General features: G+C 45.3%; 1 protein-coding gene across 4 annotated transcripts in view; it reads right to left on the bottom strand.

Annotated features, from left to right (window-relative positions):
- Positions 1 to 23,056, bottom strand: part of GDPD4 (glycerophosphodiester phosphodiesterase domain containing 4) — an 84,672-nt gene that overhangs the window by 49,421 nt on the left and 12,195 nt on the right. For all 4 annotated transcript variants that reach the window (XM_040426422.1, XM_040426425.1, XM_040426423.1 and 1 more), the window contains 5 exons: positions 5,823 to 6,032; positions 2,670 to 2,773; positions 2,352 to 2,445; positions 2,019 to 2,078; positions 1,519 to 1,617 (listed from right to left, as the gene is read on the bottom strand). In XM_040426422.1, coding sequence (XP_040282356.1) covers positions 1,519 to 1,617; positions 2,019 to 2,078; positions 2,352 to 2,445; positions 2,670 to 2,773; positions 5,823 to 6,005 — 540 coding nt within the window. In that variant the 5' untranslated portion in view covers positions 6,006 to 6,032. The remainder of the gene's footprint in view (positions 1 to 1,518; positions 1,618 to 2,018; positions 2,079 to 2,351; positions 2,446 to 2,669; positions 2,774 to 5,822; positions 6,033 to 23,056) is intronic.

Here is a 23,056-nt window from a genome sequence, read left to right as displayed (position 1 = left end):
ACTTTTCAACATGTGGTCATGTCTCTCCCGGTAATAAAGGCTAGATGTGTTTCCAGGATGCTGCTGCCTTCACTAGCTCTCATGTATCAGCACAGCTTAATCCCCTTTTTATACCACCGGACAGTCACAGTTGCTGAGGAGACTGGGTTCCCCTCTCCCTTCCCCGCACAGTCTGCTCTCTATACTTGTACACAGCCTGTGTCTTTCTTCCTATGCAAACTGCCCCATATGTTCTTTCTTCCCTGTGTGATCTGCCCTCCTTGGACGCTTTAACTACTCATCACTTTGTGATTTGTTTGGTACAATATTCTCCATCTCCCTGCTGCTATTCCTAACACTAAGAGAAGGGAGGGGAGAGCAGAGAGCCATCAGAACCAGAAGCAGAGCTCTGATGGATTATTGTCAGATTCAGCAGCACCACTAGCAGGATGAAGGACTTACACAAACCCAGAAGCAGAATGGGAAGATATTTAGAAAGTTGCTTTATTTAAGGTTTGGGAAATGAACAGTAAAAAAACAACCTTTAAGCATGCTATTCTGCTGGTGCAGTCACTTCATGCATATATTACATTACTTATACCATACTGATCTTGAGTTAGTTATGTATTATACTCCAGAGCTGCACTCACTATTCTGCTGGTGGAGTCAATATGTACATACATTACATTACTTATCCTATACTGATTGCATTATACTCCAGAGCTGCACTCACTATTCTGTTCATGCAGTCACTGTGTACATACATTACATTACTTATCCTGTATTATACTCCAGAGCTGCACTCACTATTCTGCTGGTGGAGTCACTGTGTACATACATTACATTACTTATCCTGTACTGATCCTGAGATACATCCTGTATTATACTCCAGAGCTGCACTCATTATTCTGCTGGTGGAGTCACTGTGTACATACATTACATTACTTATCCTGTACTGATCCTGAGTTACATCCTGTATTATCCTCCAGAGCTGCACTCACTATTCTGCTGGTGCAGTCACTGTGTACATACATTACATTACTTATCCTGTACTGATCCTGAGTTACATCCTGTATTATACTCCAGAGCTGCACTCACTATTCTGCTGGTGGAGTCACTGTGTACATACATTACTTATCCTATACTGATCCTGAGTTACATCCTGTATTATACTCCAGAGCTGTACTCATTATTCTGCTGGTGCAGTCACTGTGTACATACATTACATTACTTATCCTGTACTGATCCTGAGTTACATCCTGTGTTATACTCCAGAGCTGCACTCACTATTCTGCTGGTGCAGTCACTGTGTACATACATACATTACTTATCCTGTACTGATCCTGAGTTACATCCTGTATTATACTCCAGAGCTGCACTCACTGTTCTGCTGGTGCAGTCACTGTGTACATACATTACATTACTTATCCTGTATTATACTCCAGAGCTGCATGGTTTTTATAGACGTTTATTCTACAGTTTCCCTGTTAGGACATTTACTGTCTTTGTGGTCACAGATGCATAGCTTACAACACTTACCTGGAAGGAGAGGCGAACAGCTGCCCATTCTTCACCCCATAAATTAGACAAAACAGCGAGGGCAGCAGTAAAGAATATGAGGACAAATATCATCCCACCCTGGCACAGAGAAAACACATAGGTCAGCAAAAAAAGCCAACAAAATCTTGTTGATATAGATGAAAAAGACTCTTTAAGTGAGTCTGATTCAATTCTATACATATCTTCATATCGGTCAATGCTCCTTTTTTCAGATTCAAAGCTCCAAATCCACTGCAGACATTTAATAATCAAATTCTGATTACCTGAAGCCACCACTAGGGGGAGCTAAGAAACTTCCTACAGACTGGTTTATTTTTTAGTTCAATGTATAAACAGAATTCAGTGATCTCCCTCTAGTGGTCGCTGCAGGTAGGCAGTTTTTTTTTCTGATTTTGAAAATCTAAGCAGGGGATTTGGTGCTGTGTATCAGGGAAAAAAAGCTCCGACACATATAAAGTACAGGATTGTGAAGCTATTACCTTGTGGCTCCAATGCAGGTACAGCCGCTGACCTTCTGAGAGCAGACATACTGACAAAACCTAAACGGAAAAAAAACCTATCCATTACTACAACGTATACCCGCGATACTCAAAACCTACTCGTGTGAGACATATAGCCACCCAGCTTTCCCAGGGTCCTAAGTAGATATCAGTACAACCTCTCCTGCATTACACTACTTAACTATGCAGATATGCCTTTAAAGAGACGTTTGAATCCTGGAAACTTTATCGACATTGATGAAATGTGACAATGGAGAAAACTATATAATGTATACATTACTGGAAAGATTAATTATCAGATCACAAGCTTACCACCAATATCGCTATATAGGTGAACAGCACGGCCACCACCACTAGGATCAGTAATGACCACAGGAACCAGTATCCCAAACCTCTATACGAGTACCTGTGGGGAATCGAGAAAAAATAAATCTATATATCTAGATTCATGCATTGAAAGGCTCTTTAGACCACACCCCTTTCCTGTTAAGCCACACCCCATTGCCAAAAAGTGTCTAAAATATTGAATAAATGTGGTTCAAAGTGCAGGCACCAGAATTCTGGCACATTCTGATTTGTAAATCTTCCCCTATGATCAAGGTACACCCCAAATCTACAAGGGCCACTTACCAGTCAAAGTCATTGTAGTCGTTCTTTGCTTCTCCCCAGAAATACACAAAAACTAAAGCAAGACAGAAAGCCACGACCAGGAGGAGGAAGAACAGGGACTCATTCTACAAGACGGAAATACGGATCATTACAGACTGTTCTTACAACAAGGCAGTCTTCTAAACCTGAGGCTGCACTACTGACAGATTCTGACTTGTGGAGACATTGTGTAGACAATCCACATCAATGTTCACATGCACATATATTATAGTATAGGCCAAAAGTGGCAATTACCCTGAGTCTCCGCCTACTCCCTCCTCCCCCCCCCCCCCTAAACTTACACCATCTTGTCTAATATGGTTTTACTTAAAGGCTATGTACATCTTTGAAGGCCATATTTTTTTTTTATTATTGCATTGTACTCAATTTGAGCTAAAAATCTTTTTTTCAATTTTATTAAAAATGTTGAGCCCCTTACTTTGTACAGCCTTGAGATTCTCTAGTAGCAGGCTTTGTGTTTTCCCTCTGTTCAATCAGGCAGCAAAGCATTCTGCTCTGACCCTATAAACTCTCATTGTAGCTCAGTTCTTACTGATGAGAATGTGGCTTAAATAAGTGTTTATGACCTTTTAGGCTAGTTTCACACTTGCGGCAGGACGGATCCGACATGCTGTTCACCATGTCGGATCCGTCCTGCGGCTATTTCGCCGTGCCCCCGGGCCGCCGCTCCGTCCCCATTGACTATAATGGGGACGGGGGCGGAGCTCCGGCGCAGCACAGCGGTGCACGGCGAAAGCCGCCGGACTAAAAAACCTGACATGCAGTAATTTTAGTCCGGCGGCTTTCGCCGTGCTGCGCCGGAGCTCCGCCCCCGTCCCCATTATAGTCAATGGGGACGGAGCGGCGGCCCGGGGGCACGGCGAAATAGCCGCAGGACGGATCCGACATGGTGAACAGCATGTCGGATCCGTCCTGCCGCAAGTGTGAAAATACCCTTAGTATAAGGTTGACAGGCACAAAGTGAGAGTAGCATTCACACAGCTAGACAGTTAACCCTTTGTGACAGAACGGATGAATATTTTTAATAGAGATCAGTTAAATTATTTTTAGCCCAAAAAGAGTAAAATACAATCATAAAAACAATACCTAGCCTTTAAGCTCTATATAGCGCTATTTTGGAGCTTTATAGCTGCATGAGTTTGGTATTGTATGGACTGGGTCCTGGAAGATTGCTTGCCGCGGCAATCAGGGCCTTCTTTAACTCGGTACTAATGAAGCGCTTTCATTATGGAAGCGTTTCATTAGTACCGAAGGACCAGGAAGCGGTGAAGGATCTGTACTCACTGCTTCCTGGTCCTCGGCTTGGCTGTCGGCTGTGCAGGGTTGCGCACTGTGACCTTACACTGTGCGCCGCACCGCGATACACAGCCGACAGCAGTATGAAGAGGATCGCGATGATGAGGGTCGGTGGCGTCCAGGAGCAGGAGAGGTAAGTGTTTTTTTTTAATTTGCGCTGATGGCTGACATGGGGTGCTGACTGCTATCTGACATGGGGGGCTGATGGCTGGCTGACATGGGGGGCTGATGGCTGGCTGACATGGGGTCTGATGGGGGCTGATGGCTGGCTGACATGGGGGCTGATGGCTGGCTGACATGAGGGCTGATGGATGGATGGCTGACATGGGGGCTGATGGCTGGCTGATATGGGGGCTGATGGCTGGCTGACATGGGGGGCTGATGGCTGACAAAGGGGCTGATAGATGGTTGAAGGTTGGGGGGTTGATCTGAGGCATTGGGGGTCTGATATGAGGTCTGATTAACATTGGGGGTCTGATTGCTGGTCTGACCTGTGGCGTCCAGGACCAGGAGAGGTAAGTGGTTTTTTTTTATTTGCGCTGATGGCTGACATGAGGGCTGATGGCTGGCTGACATGGGGGGATGATGGCTGGCTGACATGGGGGCTGATGGTTGGCTGACATGGGGGGCTGATGGCTGGCTGACATGGGGGGATGATGGCTGGCTGACATGGGGAGATGATGGCTGGCTGACATGGGGGGGGTGATGGCTGGCAGACATGGGGGCTGATGGTTGGCTGACATGGGGGGCTGATGGCTGGCTGACATGGGGGGATGATGGCTGGCTGACATGGGGGGGATGATGGCTGGCTGACATGGGGGGGATGATGGCTGGCTGACATGGGGGCTGATGGCTGACATGGGGGCTAATAGATGGCTGAAGGTTAGGGGGTCTGATCTGAGGTCTGATTAACATTGGGGGTCTGATTGTTGGTCTGACCTGAGGTGTAATGGAAATTTTTTTCTTTTCTTATTGTTCTCCTCTAAAACCTAGGTGCGTCTTATAGGGTGAATAATACGGTACAGTGCAGCAGAGACCAGTGCAGCAGAGACCCTAGTCAGTTTATATAGTCGTTATATAGTGTTATATATTTTAATATGCACCTTGTGTTTTGTTATGCGCGTGAATCAGTCAGCGCCGACCAGCACCTCCTAAGCCCTGCCCATCCCCTAAGTCCCGCCCCAGAACCCCCCACCCCACCCGGTCCCTGGGAAAATTGTCTTGCATGAAATTGGTCCTTGGTGCAAAAAAAGGTTGGGGACCACTGCTGTAGGGCACTATTACAAAGCTACTATATTGGGGCACTGCATAATTAGCAACAGTCACAAATTTGCTAGGGTAGTCCTGAATTTTCGGACACAATTACAGTAAATTCTTCTACTCTCAGTCCAAAAATGGACAGGGCTTAAATGGTCACTAACATTTTACACAACTTTGTATAAATTAATAGTACAAGCAACCATAAGAAACGTTATAATATATCTTATCAGAGAGAGTCTAGTTCTTCTGTTATCAGACGTTTACTTCTCTCTCCCCCTACTTGCTAAATGCTCTTTGCTTTGAAAATTCTCTTGAAGTCATCTAGGACAGAGGGCAGTGATCCAGTGCTAAAGAGTTAATATTAAGTATAGCAATGGTTAAAGTATTATTTTTCCTGTACACTGTAAATCCCAGAGGGTGATGTATAGGCAGCAGATAGTTAACTGGCACAATGGGCCACTTTTCAAGTTGGGTTCATGTTCTATAGATATTAATATAGATGAAAGCCACGTGAGTGCAGCTCTGGAAGTCATTATACGATGTGTTAGAATGTCTTACCCATTTGCAGCAGCACTGTCCTGGCTCTGTCTTCTGACGCTGGTACCGCTTCCACCGGCAGCTGTAGAGACCCGCCAGGAGCGAGATAAACGGCTGGTGCTCATAATGCTGCAGGAGGCGTCGGCGCACAATCTTCAGCTTCCCCAGCTTCAACCTCCTGAGAGTGGTGGAGGAGCTCCCCATTTGTGATGACTTACATGATCCTCATGTCTGCAAGATACAAGCACAATTGTATCACCTTTGCCGGCAAATTAGACCAACAGAGACTGACTTCAAAAATCCCCCCATTGTTTTCTTCCTTGTAGAGAAAAGTATACAGTTCCCATTAAACTCAATAATAAATCCGTCTTCAGTAGGCTTGTAAGCTCCCCCTAGTGGTGGCGACAGGCACTCTATGGCTGTGTGTAAAGAAACAGGGAATTTGGGGGTTTATATCCTAAAAAATGAACTCCAACCTCTAGACATATACAACAGAAAACATTTGTGGAGATTTATCATGAAGGAAGTTTTTAAACCCAGTCTGCGTTGCCGTAATTTGCCCCAAATATTTAAAATGTCACACAGTGCTTTATAAATTTGAAGCATTTTTAAGTTTAACATTTCTGTCCTAAGATGTCACTCTTATTTCTACCCCACCCTTTTAATTAAGACTGCAACAATTTTTGTGACTTTTTAAAATATTGCGGTTGATAAATCCGGCTTATGTCAGATCATCCACACCTACTTCCCCACCCATGAGGTACGTTCCCGATAATTGCCCTGTGTATTAGCTCATTTAAATAAACCCCAAGTCCGGTTCTTCAAAGCTAGTAACTCTGACTAATTAGATCACAGCAAAGCTTTCATGTTGTAATCTGTCTTTTTAGACAGTTTTTGCAGGACAAATATCATTCCTGAGAAGTGGAGAATCCTAGAGGGAAGGAGGAACAGCTATCCAAAGACTCAAAAAGTAGTGTAGAGGCAGCACTATACGGTATCCGGATAATGCGTCTATATTAATGCAGCAGCCTAGCCGTAGGCCCTTGATCCATCAGGCCATGAAATACACATGTAGAAAAGAAGATGGCTTCGGCAGCATTCCGCAATATCAAAACGATCCTTTATTCGTACCTCCAGACACAATTGGCAACGTTTCGACTGTACACCAGTCTTTGTCAAGCCTAATGACATACATTCTGGTAGGCATATATATACCCCCCACATAAAAAACACACCCCGTTACATCATCAGTACAAATCACTGCACAATAGCATACACATGTTGATATTACAACTCACAGTTAATGATATGTCCACCCCGCTCGTGTTGTTCACCTCGGCGTTCCAATGTCTGTAATGCGCAGCCGCGTCTCAATGTATTTGCATACCGGAAGTATCATACGTTGTCATGGCTCCCGGCGGCGCACGTGTCTCCAGCCAATGTGCTGTAGGACGCTCTCACTGACGTCACAGCTTGTGCGTCCACCCCATGACCCTCACTCAAGTGCGCACAGCAGTGCGTCAATAGCGTTAGTCACGTGGGGTACGCAGCCAATGAAGACACGGCGTAAACATCGGCGCCATGGCAACGATGACGCCACGGTCACCGCTACTTATTATATGTGTGATTCATATCTAAAGTGACCGGGTCTATAAATTACAGAGCCTCCGCTCACAGCGATAATCACATGACTATAGAGGGAAATTAATCCTGACCCCACATATACACGCACGTAACAGCAAATGGAAAAATACATAACCTCATAAGTGTGGTGCACAATAACCACACATAACCATCATCTGGATGGTGTATCCCATATATACATCACATATGGACCATCAGCATGGCCCTTTTACATATAGACTAAAGACTATTAAACCGGGGATGTGCCACATATATATTAAAAACATGATGTCACTATACTGAGAGGACAAAACAGCGACAATCATCAATCGATGGATGCGACATTAAACTCAAGATTCAAGCCAAAAGGTTGGAGGGACCTGAGGGTATGGATCCATTTAAGTTCCTTTTTCCTCAGGATTCCCTTCCTGTCCCCACCCCTTCTCAAGTATCCTACGCTGTCGATAACTCGAAATCTCAATTGATTGATGGAATGTTTACAATCAATGAAGTGTTTTGCAACCGGTTTGTCGAGTGCACCTGTTCTAATTGTGCTTTTGTGTTTGTTAATTCTTTCCCTCAATTCCATCGTAGTCTCCCCCACATAGATCAAACTACATGGGCACTGTATCATGTAAACCACATCCGTGGATTTACATGTATAATGACCTTTGATCTTAAACCGTTTACCACTGTAGGGATGTGTAAAACCATCACCCTTCATGATGCCACCGCAGTTGCAACATGAAAGGCAAGGGAAATTACCATTCCTCAGTGGTGCTAGCCTTTTCTGTCTTTCAATGTCCTTCCCCCCTATATCCGCCTTCACCAATCTATCGCGTAGGTTAGGGCTCCGTTTGTATGCCATCATTGGGGGAACTGAAAATTCAGTGACTGCAGGCAATCCTTTCTGCAGGATCTGCCACTCCTGTCGTAGGATGTTGGCTATGTTGCCGCTATCACCCCCAAAGATGGATACAAATGGAATGCGGGGGGTCTCCTGTTTTTGGGGTTTCCTTATCAAAGTGGAACTACGTTCCATAGATGTGATCCTATGCTTGGTACGGTTGATCAATTTGGTGGGATATCCTCTCCTGCTGAACTTATTACACATCTCATCTACCCTAATACCAAAGAGGGTGTCATCCGATACGATACGGCGTACCCTAAGTAGCTGACTCCATGGAAGGGAGCTTACCATGTTCTGAGGGTGACTACTGTCATACATTAACAAGGTGTTCCTGTCTGTAGGTTTTTGGAAGAGATCAGTACAGATCCTTCCATTGTGCACCTGAATTCGGACGTCAAGGAACTGCAGCTCACGGGCAGAATGCATCACGGTGAACTGCAGGTCCCGGACCCCAGAATTCAGGTGCGCATGAAACTCATCCAGCTCAGGCACGGTGCCAGTCCAAATCAAGAAAATGTCGTCGATGTAGCGCCACCAGCACAGGACTCTCTCAAAAAATATGGAGCGATACACCAGCCGATCCTCGACCTCCGCCATGAAGATGTTTGCGTAGGTGGGGGCCACATTGGACCCCATCGCCACACCCCGCTTTTGCTGGTAGAAGGTGTCACCGAAGAGAAAATAATTCCTCCTCAGGACAACCTCCAAGAGGGCGAGGATCAGCCGGCGCGCCCCAAGAGAGAGCCCCGTGCCGGCCAGGGCCACATCGACGACATTTAAACCATAGGAGTGATCAATGGATGTATACAGGGATACAACATCAAAACTCACAAGTAAAAATTCCGCCGGCAAATCAAGTGAATTCAGTTTAGTCAAGAAATGGCCAGTATCCCTGACATAGGAGGGGGCCGTGGTCGCGTGGATCCGCAATACTTTGTCCAAAAAGATGGACACAGGATTAAAGATGGAACCCCTGCCCGACACTATGGGTCGGCCAGGGGGATCCACAAGACTCTTGTGGATCTTTGGTAAAACATATATCACAGGGGTGATTGGATGGCTTACACGCAAAAAGCTGTTTAATTCATCATCAATGATTCCCTGGCTGAGAGCCTCATCCAATAACACCCCTATGACATCTGCTATGTCCCACCTTGGATCCTTACTAAACATCTCATAGACATTATCATCCCCTACCTGTCTTGTGATCTCATCAGTATATTTACATGTGTCCATCACGACCACGGCACCCCCCTTGTCAGCTGGCTTGATCGTCAATTGTTTGTTATGTTCCAGTTCAATGTCTCATCCATCGATTGATGATTGTCGCTGTTTTGTCCTCTCAGTATAGTGACATCATGTTTTTAATATATATGTGGCACATCCCCGGTTTAATAGTCTTTAGTCTATATGTAAAAGGGCCATGCTGATGGTCCATATGTGATGTATATATGGGATACACCATCCAGATGATGGTTATGTGTGGTTATTGTGCACCACACTTATGAGGTTATGTATTTTTCCATTTGCTGTTACGTGCGTGTATATGTGGGGTCAGGATTAATTTCCCTCTATAGTCATGTGATTATCGCTGTGAGCGGAGGCTCTGTAATTTATAGACCCGGTCACTTTAGATATGAATCACACATATAATAAGTAGCGGTGACCGTGGCGTCATCGTTGCCATGGCGCCGATGTTTACGCCGTGTCTTCATTGGCTGCGTACCCCACGTGACTAACGCTATTGACGCACTGCTGTGCGCACTTGAGTGAGGGTCATGGGGTGGACGTACAAGCTGTGACGTCAGTGAGAGCGTCCTACAGCACATTGGCTGGAGACACGTGCGCCGCCGGGAGCCATGACAACGTATGATACTTCCGGTATGCAAATACATTGAGACGCGGCTGCGCATTACAGACATTGGAACGCCGAGGTGAACAACACGAGCGGGGTGGACATATCATTAACTGTGAGTTGTAATATCAACATGTGTATACTATTGTGCAGTGATTTGTACTGATGATGTAACGGGGTGTGTCTTTTATGTGGGGGGTATATATATGCCTACCAGAATGTATGTCATTAGGCTTGACAAAGACTGGTGTACAGTCGAAACGTTGCCAATTGTGTCTGGAGGTACGAATAAAGGATCGTTTTGATATTGCGGAATGCTGCCGAAGCCATCTTCTTTTCTACAGCTATCCAAAGACTGTCTAGGATCACAAGGCCGTGCTTGTTAGCAAGGTATTCGCTCGTTTAGGGCTATAGACTTTGCTGCTTGCGGAGGGAGTACATTGATATTTTCTCCTTGCTCCCGTCCGCCAAAGAGGTATTGAAGTTGGATAAGAAGTTTGATGAGAAAGAGGAGGAATGGAAGAGAACAACTTCTAAAAACTTCCATAATTGGGGCAAGGGGGAGACTGGGAACTTAAAAATTGCCCTAGAAAAAAACTAAAATCGGCCCCATGTTGTAGGCAGGTCCAAACTGACAGAAGGGGGGGCAACTGAAGTAGGCGAGGCCAACAATTCTGTAGTGCAGCACAAAATACCTCCCCAACAGAACCAAATACCACAGTCCAGCATAAAATACTGCCACCCCGGCTGCAGTATTCAACTGTATCGCCATCCTCAGGACAGCAATACAGTTGAATGCAGGAGGGCACTTTCCGCCGATGGCCAGGTGCCAGTAACTGATGTGTATAGCATTAATTAATGCTCAGAGCATCAGATCTCTATGTACTTGGAGGAGGGCTTTTGTCGGCCCCTTGGCATTGGCTCATCGGGAGATTTCCTGTAGGGTCTATGGTCAGTGTTTCCTTGCTTCAGACAATTTTTACATATACAGGGAGTGCAGAATTATTAGGCAAGTTGTATTTTTGAGGATTAATTTTATTATTGAACAACAACCATGTTCTCAATGAACCCAAAAAACTCATTAATATCAAAGCTGAATATTTTTGGAAGTAGTTTTTAGTTTGTTTTTAGTTTTAGCTATTTTAGGGGGATATCTGTGTGTGCAGGTGACTATTACTGTGCATAATTATTAGGCAACTTAACAAAAAACAAATATATACCCATTTCAATTATTTATTTTTACCAGTGAAACCAATATAACATCTCAACATTCACAAATATACATTTCTGACATTCAAAAACAAAGCAAAAACAAATCAGTGACCAATATAGCCACCTTTCTTTGCAAGGACACTCAAAAGCCTGCCATCCATGGATTCTGTCAGTGTTTTGATCTGTTCACCATCAACATTGCGTGCAGCAGCAACCACAGCCTCCCAGACACTGTTCAGAGAGGTGTACTGTTTTCCCTCCTTGTAAATCTCACATTTGATGATGGACCACAGGTTCTCAATGGGGTTCAGATCAGGTGAACAAGGAGGCCATGTCATTCGATTTTCTTCTTTTATACCCTTTCTTGCCAGCCACGCTGTGGAGTACTTGGACGCGTGTGATGGAGCATTGTCCTGCATGAAAATCATGTTTTTCTTGAAGGATGCAGACTTCTTCCTGTACCACTGCTTGAAGAAGGTGTTTTCCAGAAACTGGCAGTAGGACTGGGAGTTGAGCTTGACTCCATCCTCAACCCGAAAAGGCCCCACAAGCTCATCTTTGATGATACCAGCCCAAACCAGTACTCCACCTCCACCTTGCTGGCGTCTGAGTCGGACTGGAGCTCTCTGCCCTTTACCAATCCAGCCACGGGCCCATCCATCTGGCCCATCAAGACTCACTCTCATTTCATCAGTCCATAAAACCTTAGAAAAATCAGTCTTGAGATATTTCTTGGCCCAGTCTTGACGTTTCAGCTTGTGTGTCTTGTTCAGTGGTGGTCGTCTTTCAGCCTTTCTTACCTTGGCCATGTCTCTGAGTATTGCACACCTTGTGCTTTTGGGCACTCCAGTGATGTTGCAGCTCTGAAATATGGCCAAACTGGTGGCAAGTGGCATCTTGGCAGCTGCACGCTTGACTTTTCTCAGTTCATGGGCAGTTATTTTGCGCCTTGGTTTTTCCACATGCTTCTTGCGACCCTGTTGACTATTTTGAATGAAACGCTTGATTGTTCGATGATCACGCTTCAGAAGCTTTGCAATTTTAAGAGTGCTGCATCCCTCTGCAAGATATCTCACTATTTTTGACTTTTCTGAGCCTGTCAAGTCCTTCTTTTGACCCATTTTGCCAAAGGAAAGTAAGTTGCCTAATAATTATGCACACCTAATATAGGGTGTTGATGTCATTAGACCACACCCCTTCTCATTACAGAGATGCACATCACCTAATATGCTTAATTGGTAGTAGGCTTTTGAGCCTATACAGCTTGGAGTAAGACAACATGCATAAAGAGGATGATGTGGTCAAAATACTCATTTGCCTAATAATTCTGCACGCAGTGTACGTCAGTATTAGGTGCTAAGGACTCTCAATCATGTTCAGGACTGTTTCAGCATATTGATTCCATTATGGAGGCGTACAGGAAGGTTGGTGGCCTCGCTTGGTTTTAGTGCGATGAAATCTCTAGACAAAAGCTGGCTGTTCCTTCAAAATATTAAATGGTGCAAGGTATGTAAATGGTTGAGCCTTTGCCGCTATCGGCATGAATGTTCCATCTGTTTGGGTTCAATGTTCCAATGCTTTAAAAAATCTTGGCAAAATGCTGGATCACGGGATCTTTCAAAAAGCACCGACAACTACGAATATGGAAAGAAGGATGCCTTGGCTAGAAGTATTTCCAGACCCCCGAAGGCGAAGTTCATTCTTTATGGTTTAAGCAAGGTTTTTTACGCTCCTAAGCTCTCAGGTTCGGCATGATACTTTACCGCCGGTTAAGAGAAATGTAGTCGTGGTTCAAGAAAAAATTAACCCCTTAGTGACCAGCTCGTTTTGGGTCTTACTGATCAAGCGTTTTTTCTTCCTTTTTTCATTGTCGCGTTCCAAGAGCTATAACTTTTTTATTTTCCCGTCTATATAGCTGCATGAGGGCTTGTTTTTTGCGGGAAAAGTTGTAGTTTTTAATTTTGGGGTACATATAAATTTCTGATTAACTTTTATTAACTCTTTCTGGGAGGGAGATAGGAAAAACAACAATTCTGCCACTGCCACCTTTTTTTTACGTTATAAATTTTACAGGGTTAATTTTTCTGTATAAATAACATAATATCTTTAATCTCTGGGTCAGTACGATTACAGTGATACCAAATACATATAGTTATTTTTACGTTTTACAATTTTTTTGCAATAAAACCACTTTTTTTTTAAAAGGAAAAAAATGTTTTTGCCTTGCCGCTTCCCAAGACCCATAACTTTTTAATTTTTTTTCTATGGAATTTTGTGAGGGCTTGATTTTTGCAGGACGCCTTGTATTTTTCATTGGTATCATTTTGGAGTAAATTACGCTTTTTGATCGCTTAAGTTTTTTCGTGGCAACTAAGAAAAAATTTGCAATTCTTTAATTTTTTTTATGGCGTTCACCGTAGGGTATAATTTACATGATATTTATGTAGTCTGGGTTGTTTCGGATACGGCAATACCAAAAATATGGGGGAGATTTTTTTTTGCAATTTTCTTCATTAAAAAGCGTATTTTCAATAAAAGGGTTTTTTGTTTATGGAATTTTTTATTTAATAAATGTGGTTTTTTTTACCACTTAATAGTCTTACAAGGGGACTATAACAGACAGTATTTTGAGTGCTTTTAAAATGCAATGCTATTCTGACATTGACCAGCAGGCTGCACCAGAGAGGCACAGCCTGCTGGAAATTACTCAAGGCTGGTCTGAGGCCTACACGAGACCCCACCCAGCCTTCACACACATCGTCACCCCGCGATCGCATTTGCGGGGTGACGATGGGAGACAGAGGGAGTCTTCTCCCTCTGTCACCGCTTTACATGCGGCGGGTGCCATTGCCTGTGGCATGTAAAGTGTTAAATAGCCCGAATCTACACTCCGGCAGTTAGAGCAGGGCAGCGGATTCTCATGTGAGAGTCGGGTCCCCGCTTCCCGCTGCACGGGTCCCCGTAAAAAATCGTCAGCCCAGCCTAAGGCCCCTTTGGGTGGTCACTAAGGGGTTTTGCCATGACTAATGTAAAAAATGAGAATCAGACATCATATAGCACATGACAATCTCTTTCTAACAAAGCTAGAACCAGCCCTGTACCTCACATGGGTCCAGAGATCTCCACATTCATTGCTCTGCTAGAAAACTCATGGGAGTGTCCTTTCTGTTGCAGATAAGGGGGCGTGTCCGTGCTCTGCCTATCACAGCTCAGGGGGCGTGTCTGTGCTCTCCCTATCACAGCTCAGGAGGCAGGTAAAGGATGAAACTGAGCATGTGCGGCCATCTCAGTGAGCAGGTCAAAGAATTAAGAAAAAAAACAAACAGCAGGTGGCGCTGCACTGAAAGATTTTATCTGTGGCTATGCAAAATTTTTAATGCCATGCAATTACAAAAGTATTCAGATCCAGATGCTGGTATGAAAACTGTAGAATATTTTCCGTGGGACAACCCCTTTAATGAGGAGTTTGCTCCTGGCAGAGTTGCTGGCCCATCGGATTACCCTCCGTTTTCAGATTTTTGTCTACTAGATTAGTTACTGAAAAAGTCCTTAACGAATTCATTATATTATATATTACATAAACAATAAAAAAAATAAACATATTGGGTATCGCCGCGTCCGAAAATGCCAGAACTTTTTTTTCAAATTTTTTTTATTCATCATTGACGATTTGGATAAAGACTCGGCATCTGTTACTTCGAGATCATTCTTTATTGCGAGCTGTTGGTCAAGGTTGCCTTACGGCTAGAGCGGCCATTAGAGCGGCCTTCCGCTTGCTGCCGGTTAATCCTTGAAGGCTCTAATTCCCTTGGCTTTCATTGTAATGATCACTTCGACAAACGTTTGCCCATGGGCTTTTCATTATCTTGTTTCTATTCTCTTCCTTCCTTCATTGGGTTGGCGTGGATTCCATGAGGGAAGGAGGAATGTTGCACTGCTTAGATCATTTCTTTTTATTTATTGGCCCTCACGATCCTTACATCTGCTCCAAATTATCACATTTTTACTGTGATTTGCAAGCATTTTGGTACTGTATGTCTGTAGCTCATGAGAAGTCGAGCTGTTCTTTGTCAGGAGCTGCAGTTCTTCTGTATATTAATGGATTCCGCTGCGATGGGGTTTAGATTACCGGCCAGTAGGATTGATCGGACGCGGTTTTTGATCTAGAAGACGACTCTGAGAGTTGCAGAGTTTATTGGGTTTGTTAGTTTTTGCTTCCTGTTGGTCGTGTTTTTCCCAGACAATTACACGTGGCTACTATAGGTTTGTATTCTCCTCATGCGCATGTTAGACCGAACAGATCGCAGAAGGATGATTTGGCAGCATGGATTTGTGGATGCTGAAAGGCCTGTTTTGGGCTATATGCACACACATTGAAAAATAACGGATGTTAAAAATGGGGGCACTGTAGAGTTTTTAATGCCCGTTTTTGCATCAGTTTTTAATGGCCATTAAAATGGATGAATTTAATTGGCTTTTTGTTCAAATCCGAACCCCTGCAATGCCCTTGGTATATATAATGACCCCCATAGTGCCCCGAGGATATCAAATATCCCTCCATAGTGCTTCCAGTATTAATATTGCCCCCTTAACACCCTCCAGTAATATTATTGTCCCCCTGGTTCCTCCCAGTATTAACGGTCTCCTATTGCCTTTCAGTATTATTAATGCCCCTAGTATTAGTAAGGCTCCCTAGTACCTCCCAGTATTAATATCCCTATTAGTAACCCCCAGTATTATTAATGACCCCCAGTGCCGGATTATAATAGGGACGTTCGGGTCGTCAGCCCCGGGCCCAATGCTGCCCCGAACGTCCACATACTGCGGCGGGGCACGGGATCACATAGTTCCCTGCCCCGCTGCCTATCACCGCCATAGGCTTCAGACCTATTAAGCCTGAGGCCTATGTGGTAGTAAAAGCCAGGCGCAGGCGTGTGTGATGACGTCATTGCGCACCTGTGACAGGGCGCAGGGCTTTGATGTATGTGCGCCTGCCTCACCATCATGGACACAGGTAAATATTAGCCTTTAGACTGGGTTCACACTTGAGCGTTTTACAGCGCGCTCAAACGCGCTGTAAAACGCTCAACACATGAAAACCAATGCTTCCCTATGGCCCTGGTTCTCACTTGAGCGTTTTACAGCGCGTTTGAACGCGCTGAAAAACGCCCTACGCTCAAACAAGTTCTTGAGCTTCTTTGGGGCGTTTTGACGCGCGTTTGTGGCCATAGGACACTGCAGTCAATCACACAAACGCGCGTCAAACGCGCGTTTACTATTGCAAAAAACCGCGCATAAAAACGCGTGACAAAAACGCGCGTTAAATGCGCATATCAAATACCCTCAGGTCTTTTTTTGTGTGTGTGTCAACTTTGGGGGGGCAGAGGAGGTCATATTACTGCAGGGACAGTGGGGGCAAATGATTACATAAGGGCAAATTACTTAATGGGGGGCAGTGTGGGGGCAAAATAATTAATGGGGACAGTGTGGGGGAAAATTACTTAATGGGGACAGTGTGGGGGCAAATTACTTCATGGGGCAGTGTGGGGGGCAAATTACTTTGTGGGGGCAAACTGCTACATGGGGCAGTGTGTGGGAAATTGCTATATGGGGGCAATGTGGGGGAAATTACTATATGTTGTGGGGGACGTTGCTATTGGGGAGGCACTGTAGGGGCCTTTCTATTTCAGGACATATTAGGGGACATTATTTTTGGGGACACTATTCAGGCATTATTACCTGGAGCACAATATAGGGTGTTATTATTACTGGGGGCACTCTAGGGGACATTATAATTGCTGTAGACACTATAGGGATCTTTGGGATAGTTTATCAAACTGGTGTAAAGTAGAACTGGCTTAGTTGCCCATAGCAACCAATCAGACCTCACCTTTCATTTTTGACAGCTCCTTTGGAAAATGAAAGGTGGATTCTAATTGGCTGCTATGGGTAACATAGCAAGTTCTACTTTACACCAGTTTGATAAATGACCCCATTATGTCTACTAGGGTCACTATTTTTTCAGCAGTATATTACCTGGGGCATTGGGGAGCACAACGGGCACAGTATTGGGAATGGCAGCAGGATGACACTGTGGGGACACCAGGATGGGGGAGGTTGATGGAAAAATTGAGAAATCTAACGTGTCTGTGTAACAAACTCTGTAGAAATGAGATGCGGCTGAAAGAACTTGTCATGGCGGTCTGGGTCTAACGGAGGAGAAGAGGAAAGAGAAGGTCTACATGACAGGAGATGTCCCTGGATGTAAGAGGTATGTGGTGCTGTATTCTCCTCCAAGTCTTTTTTATTATAATCATATGTATTTTAAATTTGGCAAATTTGTAACAGCGATAACTTTCTGTGTGCAGATAATGTAGTAGATGTTCCCTGCAGTCCTATGTAACACCCCACATAACACAATAATTCAGGAAACATCTATGACATCTGTACTCAGAGAGTTATGAGATGGTGGGGGTCTGACTCCTGGCACCCCCGCCAATCCGCTGTTTGAGGAGACCGCGATGTCCCAGTGAGCGCCGGAGCAGGACCTGAACCAGCAGGTGGTGGCATACTTGGACAGTACCCTGACACCCCACACTGGATTTGTGGCCGCAACTGGCAGAGTTTGCCCTGGAAAAGCTGTCCTGCCCGGCCAATAGTGTGACATCAGAGTGGGTGTTTATTGCGGCCGGGGCCATAGTTACCCCAAGAAGAACTCGCCTGTCCACCCAAAATGTGGAGAGACTAACCTTTGTCAAGATGAATCAGGCATGGATCAGCCAGGATTTCCACCCACCAATGCCTGATGCATCAGACTAGATCATCCATGGTGCCACACCAACACTTTGACAAAAGAGACCGGTTTCTTCTGGCTACCTGCCTCAGCTACTATTCAGATGATGCCACACATCTGATGCCAAGTGCTCCTTCTTTCACCCACCATCTTCATCTTGCCACCCACCTCCCCACTCTGTCACCGGGTCACTCTGTGGTCTCCTGATGCTGCTGCTACCTCAACACTATGTCACCTCGCCACCCTGTTGCCTCCTCCTGATGCTGCCTCTGCCGCCACCTTTACACTCTGTTATTGTGCCACTCTGTGGCCTCCTGATGCTGCCACCACCTCCACACTGTCATTGTGCCAGTCTGTGACCTCCTGATGCTGCTGCTGGGGGACGGATCCGTTTTCTATTGTTTCAGATTGTGTTAGAGAAAACGGATCCGTCCCCATTGACTTGCATTGGGGGTCATGACGGATCCATCTTGCTCTGCATCCCAGGACGGAAAGCAAACCGCAGCATGCTGCTGCTCTCCGGTATGAGAACGGAACGGAATGCATTTTGGAGCGCTCCGTTCTGTTCAGTTTAGTTTTGTCCCCATTGACAATGAATGGAAACTAAACGGAGGCATTTTTTTACGGTATTGAGCCCCTATGACGGATCTCCATACCGGAAAATAGAACCGCTAGTGTGAAAGTAGTCTGAATCTGCTGCCACCTAATTTGAACCTATTTCCCAGAAACTCAGAGGGGCGTCGCCTGGTCTAAAATACATGGCAGTCATACTATGCATACCAGGAACTCCTCCCAGACAACGCATATATATTACCCAGAAACCCAAAGTTTCCTATACTATTTGTTAAACATTGCAAATACGACACTATGAATGTAGGAACATAGCATGGAGTCCCACCATGGTGTTGTTAAATATTGTCTGGTTTTTTCTCCCCCCCCCCCTCCTTTAATTTAGACTGGATTAGCCTCACCGCCAACCAAATCCCATGAACTGCCAAAAAAGGGTGGGGCTTATACAATACACCAGAATAGAGTACATGCAAAATAGTTTCTTGTTATTTAATGTATTGTATAACCCAATATAGCTTTGTATGGATCAATCAGGGTTAACAATCCTGACTTCCCTTGTAGGATTCTAGGTAATGGACTTAGCTCCCCCCCCAGCTCACTGTAGAGTTAGAAGAGGAAGTAAGAAGAGTTCCATAACCACATCAGTCACCATGTGCGGACTGAGAATTTTAAGTGGCCCTGGAAAAAAAATAAAAGTGGCCCCATGTTGTAGGCGGGTCCAAATTGACAAAATACGGGGGAAACAAATGAGCAGGGACTGCAATACCACAGTGCAGCACAATATACTGCCCCAGCAGAACCAAATACCACAGTGTAGCACAATATACTGCCCCAGCAGAACCAAATACCACAGTGCAGCACAATATACTGCCCCAGCAGAACCAGATACCATAGTGTAGCACAATATACTGCCTCAGTAGAACCAGATACCACAGTGCAGCACAATATACTGCCCCAACAGAACCAGATACCACAGTGCAGCACAATATACCGCCCTAGCAGAACCAAGTACCACAGTGCAGCACAATATACTGCCCCAACAGAACCAGATACCACAGTGCAGCACAATATACCGCCCCAGCAGAACCAAGTACCACAGTGCAGCTCAATATACTGCCCCAACAGAACCAGATACCACAGTGCAGCACAATATACCGCCCCAGCAGAACCAAGTACCACAGTGCAGCTCAATATACTGCCCCAGCAGAACCAAGTACCACAGTGCAGCACAATATACTGCCCCAACAGAACCAGATACCACAGTGCAGCACAATATACTGCCCCAGCAGAACCAGATACCACAGTGCAGCACAATATACTGCCCCAGCAGAACCAAGTACCACAGTGCAGCAGAATATACTGCCCCAGCAGAACCAAACACCACAGTGCAGCACAATATACTGCCCCAGCAGAACCAGATACGACAGTGCAGCACAATATACTGCCCCAGCAGAACCAAATACCACAGTGCAGCACAATATACTGCCCCAGCAGAACCAAATACCACAGTGCAGCACAATATACCGCCCCAGCAGAACCATATACCACAGTGCAGCACAATATACTGCCCCAGCAGAACCATATACCACAGTGCAGCACAATATACCGCCTCAGCAGAACCAAATAACACAGTCCAGCACAATATACCGCCCCAGCAGAACCAGATACCACAGTGCAGCACATTATACTGCCCCAGCAGAACCAGATACCACAGTGCAGCACAATATACTGCCCCAGCAGAACCAGATACCACAGTGCAGCACATTATACTGCCCCAGCAGAACCAGATACCACAGTGCAGCACAATATACTGCCCCAGCAGAACCGGATACCACAGTGCAGCACAATATACTGCCCCAGCAGAACCAGATACCACAGTGCAGCACAATATACTGCCCCAGCAGAACCAACTACCACAGTGCAGCACAATATACTGCCCCAGCAGAACCGGATACCACAGTGCAGCACAATATACCGCCCCAGCAGAACCAGATACCACAGTGCAGCACAATATACCGCCCCAGCAGAACCAGATACCACAGTGCAGTACAATATACCGCCCCAGCAGAACCAGATACCACAGTGCAGCACAATATACTGCCCCAACAGAACCAAATACCACAGTGCAGCACAATATACCGCCCCAACAGAACCAAATACCACAGTGCAGCACAATATACTGCCCCAACAGAACCAAATACCACAGTGCAGCGCAATATACCGCCCCAGCAGAACCAAATACCACAGTGCAGCACAATATACTGCCCCAACAGAACCAAATACCACAGTGCAGCGCAATATACCGCCCCAGCAGAACCAGATACCACAGTGCAGCACAATATACTGCCCCAACAGAACCAGATACCACAGTGCAGCACAATATACTGCCGCCCTCGCCACATTATCCAACTGTATCACTGTTCTGAGGAGTTCAGGAGGGCACCTGCGACAATTGACCAGGTCCATAAGTACCTGATGCTCCTACATTGCTGAGAGCATCAGATTGTTATGTCCCCGGCAGTGAGGAAGGCTCGGGTGGCCCCCTGGGCATCGGCCCACCGGGAAATCTCCCTGCAGGGTCTATAGCCAGTCTGCCCCTGCCAGTCACCCACATTCCTCTATTGAAATGTCGTCAAGTACTGTACAAGCCCATTACGTCACCCAGATATCGAAGGTGGTATAGGGATGGACCATGTATCACAGCCTAGCTAGGCTCGAGTATAATTTCAGTATAATGGCTGCCATATTAGTTAGAACCCAACTGTCCCAGAGGCAGATAGGACTGCCCCTCACATGAACATAATTAGAAAAAAAGAGGACTGACATAAATATGAACTATTTCTGTGGATTGTCACACGAAAAAATATTCTACAGTATTCAAACCAGCACCCGGATCTGAATACTTTTGTAATTACAATTAATAAAAAAAATGTATAATAGCCACTGAGTTATTGACTGAAAAGTATCTGTACAGCGCCATCTGCTGTTTGTTTTTTTCTTATTTCTTTGTCCTGCTCACTGAGATGGCCGCACATGCTCAGTTCTATCCGTCAACTACCTCCTGAGCTGTGATAGGGAGAGCATGGACACGCCTCCTGAGCTGTGATAGGGAGAGCATGGACACGCCCCCTGAGCTGCAGCACAAAGGACACGCCCCCTGAGCCGCAGCACAAATGACACGCCCCCTTGATATAAATCTAGCAGATCAATGATTGGGGAGATCTCTGGATCCATGTGAGGTGCAGGGCTGGTTCTAGCTTTGTTATAAAAAGACTGTCATGGACTAGATGATGTCTGATTTTCATTTTTCACATCAATCAGGGGAGAACCCCTTTAAGCAAAAGACCAGTCTGTCTGATCCGGTTTGGTTCGGCGAGGTCGGTCGTCTGCTGACATTGGAATGTGTTGCACATTCTTTCCCTAATGATGCTGGTGAGGTAATTGAATAAATCTGTAATTAGTTGCGGCCGTTCTCGTCATCTCTCCCCCACGGCGAGCTCGCCAGGCGTTTCACCATGTGGAAATGATGTGATTAAATCATAAGACGGAACACAAGAAGGACAAGTGGGATTATTACCGTCCCCAAAAATGTATGTGCTGCACCCCTGCACCAACATCAGCCCCTCGTCCACCTAAAGTCCCGTCTATCAGTTTTGGTTCAAAATGGGCAGGGTGACCCTGGTCCCGGCAAGTAGGCACAATAAAGATCTAAAAACAAAGATGGCTGCCGGCCTCCTCCCGTCGGTTGTACTGTTTCTCCGCCGGAGTTCCTCTTTAAGGAAAAATTTCTCGTCTATTGCTTAATTCACAGGGTAATCAATGACAATTACATAAAGTGGGTCATCAAGTCATTACAGGAAGTGCCTGTAGCAAGATGTCCGCCACATAATGCTTCCCCTGTCAATAAACTCATCCGCAGAAAAAGAACCAATCTGATTAAATTGAGTTTCACGGGATGATGGAATACACTGGGCTACTTTGCAAATAATTTGCTTTCTTAGTTTTCTTTCATTTACGGATCTGGTTGTTTGCTCCATTCACATCCAAAGCTGCATTCAGGATTTGGGGGTCGCCCTTGGAAAAAAAAAAAAACAACACGAGCCCCACCCCCTCTGTGAGGCCTGAGCTCCCACAATGCACTGCTCCCCGGAAATCAGAATGTGATTGCAGCTTTGGATGTGAATGGAGATGAAAATGTCATCCGATTCAAGATCATGGGGAAGCGACGCAGACAAACACGGAATGAAGGGTCAAACATCTATTTAAAAAGGGGCCCATAGTGAATAGCGCTA

Source organism: Bufo bufo, chromosome 3 (genome assembly GCF_905171765.1).
Source record: "Bufo bufo chromosome 3, aBufBuf1.1, whole genome shotgun sequence".
Lineage (NCBI taxonomy): Eukaryota > Metazoa > Chordata > Amphibia > Anura > Bufonidae > Bufo > Bufo bufo.
This window is presented reverse-complemented; position numbering and strand designations above follow the sequence as displayed.